This window comes from Toxotes jaculatrix, chromosome 10 (assembly GCF_017976425.1).
Source record: "Toxotes jaculatrix isolate fToxJac2 chromosome 10, fToxJac2.pri, whole genome shotgun sequence".
In the NCBI taxonomy this organism is placed as follows: Eukaryota; Metazoa; Chordata; class Actinopteri; family Toxotidae; genus Toxotes; species Toxotes jaculatrix.
Window position 1 is genome coordinate 28,077,312 of NC_054403.1, and position 3,055 is coordinate 28,080,366.

At 53.0% G+C, this 3,055-nt stretch overlaps 1 protein-coding gene across 1 annotated transcript in view; it reads right to left on the minus strand.

Annotated features, from left to right (window-relative positions):
• Window positions 1-2,574, minus strand: part of mgat4b (alpha-1,3-mannosyl-glycoprotein 4-beta-N-acetylglucosaminyltransferase B) — a 48,872-nt gene extending 46,298 nt beyond the window's left edge. Inside the window, exon 1 of the mRNA XM_041048561.1 lies at window positions 2,344-2,574. Within this exon, the coding sequence (XP_040904495.1) occupies window positions 2,344-2,440 (97 nt within the window). The 5' untranslated portion in view covers window positions 2,441-2,574. The remainder of the gene's footprint in view (window positions 1-2,343) is intronic.
• Between the last annotated feature and the right edge of the window lie 481 nt (window positions 2,575-3,055).

A 3,055-nucleotide genomic window follows, 5' to 3' on the forward strand; every position in this document is an offset into this window, starting at 1 on the left:
TTGGTCCGAGGAGGAAGAGAGTGATGAAAGAGACAGAAAGGAGAAGGAGGTGCTGAAATCACGAATGTAACCGAGCTGAGACTGAACTGTTTGAGACGAGTCTCCTTCAGCCTGAGACTCCAGAGCTGAGCGTCCACATCCACCAGCCAACCTCCTACCATAGGCCAGAGAAATCCCACAGTGTCCGACTGAACCCGAACGCACCGTCACAGCACATCTCTGAACTCTGATTCTCCACACGTGAGACAGCTGAACCGATACGATCAATAACCGATAATCAGAAGAGCTAAATACTTCCTCCATGATTCAGGACGCAGAGCAGCAAAACCAGAAATCAGCTGTGTGCTGCAACAAAACCTGGACACTGTCCCGCACACCAGGCGGGACATGTATAACTAGACAAGCGTCCCCTTTCCTCAGGAGCCGCCTGTTGTCCACCTGTCCGCCCGGACACACTGAGCACAGCAGTCCGAAGCTGCAGACATCATCTGTTCCACAACAGCTGCACCCGGCCCCCCGCTGTGTGATGAATCATAAACCAAGCGCTCCCTTCTTCGCTGAGACATGTTCATGAAGCAGAATATTCAAAACAACAAGCAGCTGCAAGATTCTGCTCTTTACCCGTCCCTCTGCCTCCTCCTCCCTCCCAGGCTGCAAGACATCGCAAACCAAGCGCTCCCATGGACCTGAGGCTGCGCCACTCCTGTGTGTAAACACCCACACGCTGTTCCTGCATCACAGCTCAACACTGCAACACAAACACACAAAGAAACAAAAACCTCCCTCGCAGGCCTGTAATGCACCATAAATCAAGCGCTCCCTCACTCCTGGGGCAGTTGGTGTGTAAACAGATTATCTGTGTGTAAACTTTTACACATCAGTTCTCACATTACACACACAAGCAAGTACACACTGCAATAAAAGACAAAAACAAAAGCACAGGCCTGCTCTGGGTCATAAATGAAACACTTCATTTTACTCTCAACATCCAAAAACTGCTTCTCCCCTCTATTCATGTTTCCACCCCGCCTCCAGCTGTGTACCCTTTCACAACCAAGCGCTCCCTTTTCCTCTCTGTAGCAGCATGTTGGACTTTAACGTTCACACCAAACTCTCCACACTTCACAAACCAAGCGCTCCTTTAGGCTCTGGAGCTGCTCCACTGGACGTTCAGTCCAAAGCTTCACCAACGTCCTCACATCGTCTGCTCTTCCACCAGAAATCACTCCTTCAACAACCTGCTGCAACAAGAGGCAACCTACAGACGTCTTCTCTCTTCGAACACCTCCCTGCCAGCCTGCGAGGCATCACAAATCAAGCGCTCCCTTCATTACCTCAGAGCCAAAGCTTCCCTTGACATCCACAAGCATCTTGTGCTTTTCTCTGCAACACAGTCATCCAACCTGCTCCAGCCTCCCCCTCCCCCCTGCTCCACCTCTCCCCTACCTTGGCTGGCATGTGGTATATAACAAACCAAGCGCTCCCCTCAGAACCTGAAGGTTCCCTCCGCATCCACAGAAACAAAGCAGAGTCCCAACCAAAATCAAACATCCCTGCCTCTCCTCCCATTACTCAACCCCCCCCCCCCCCCCCCGTTCTGACCCTTTCTCTTCAGCTGTGATGCATCACAAACCAAGCGCTCCCTTCATTAGGCTGCTTCATGAACTGGATCGTCCCTTCTCATTCACGAGCTTCATTTCTCTCCTTTCCTGCAACATGAATCCAGTCAGCCCCTCTCACTCCTCCACAGACCCTCTCCCCTCGGCTTGCATGTAATGCATCACAAACCAAGCGCTCCCTTTACTACCTCAGAGCCACAGCTTCCCTCTACATGCCCCAGCATCTAGTGTTTTCAGCGCAGCCTCCCCCTGCCACCTTCTCCATCTCTCTCCTCCTTCCACAGATCCTGTCCCCTCGGTTGGGATGTGTTGCATCGCAAACCAAGCGCTCCCCTGATTACCTCAGCGCTGGAGCTTCATCAGCAGCATCGTGTGTTTTTCCTCCAACACAAAGTGAAGCTGAAACCAAATCAAACCGAGCCCTCTTCCTCCCCCTTCTCTACGCCTCCCCTCCGTGGAGACCCTCTCCTCTAAGCGGGCATGTGGTGCATCACAAACCGAGCGCTCCCTTCACCTCCACAGCGTCTGAAGCCCGCAGCCTCACATCAACACCATCATGTGTTTTTCTGCAAAACCCAGAACACAAAGCGGAGCTGAACAAACTCAGCTCCCCGACGAGCCCCCTCCTCAGCCCGGAGTGCAGAGCAAGACAAACCGAGCGTCCCCCACCCCACATACACACACAAACACACACACACCGGGACACACCGGGATCGAGTCTTACCTCTGGAGCTGCTGAAGGCGGTGTACCAGGACAGGGAGACCAGCCCGCACAGCCCGAACAACAAGACCGTCAGGAAGGAGACATTTCGGAGCCTCATCTCCGGATCCCCGGGAGCATGTCCGCACCGAGAGGGGGGAGGACAGGGAGGGAGGGGGGAGGCAGGTAGAGAGAGAGAGAGAGAGACAGGTAGACAGACGGTGAGAGACGGAGAGGCGGGCGGAGCTGTTCCCGTCTGAGCAGCAGCAGCGAGACTGAGGAGAGAGAGAGAGAGAGGGCGGGAGAGATAGGGGAGGGAGGGGGAGGAGACAGGAACAGGTAGAGAGACACTGGAATAAAGGAAGAGAGAGAGAGAAGCGGAGACAGTGAAGGTTTGTTCAATAAAACCGTAAAAATCTAACGCTCCTCAATCAGCGCGTGAACGTTACCGAGGGGACGAAGGCAGCACGAGACTGTTTCACGGTCCAACACACCGGGTTAAAACCAGCGAGACAACACAACACAAGGGACACACACACACAACCTGACCCACCTGGGCCTGACCCCTGAGCCGCAGGTCACCGGTTCAACTTCCGGTCTTCAGTGACGTGTACTGTGTTTCACCTGTCAAGATTCAAGAGTCTTTATTGTGACTATGCGAGCAAAACGAAATTTTTCAGAGAATCTCGGCTTAAAGGCACAACATATAAATAACACAAATACTTATGAAAATATA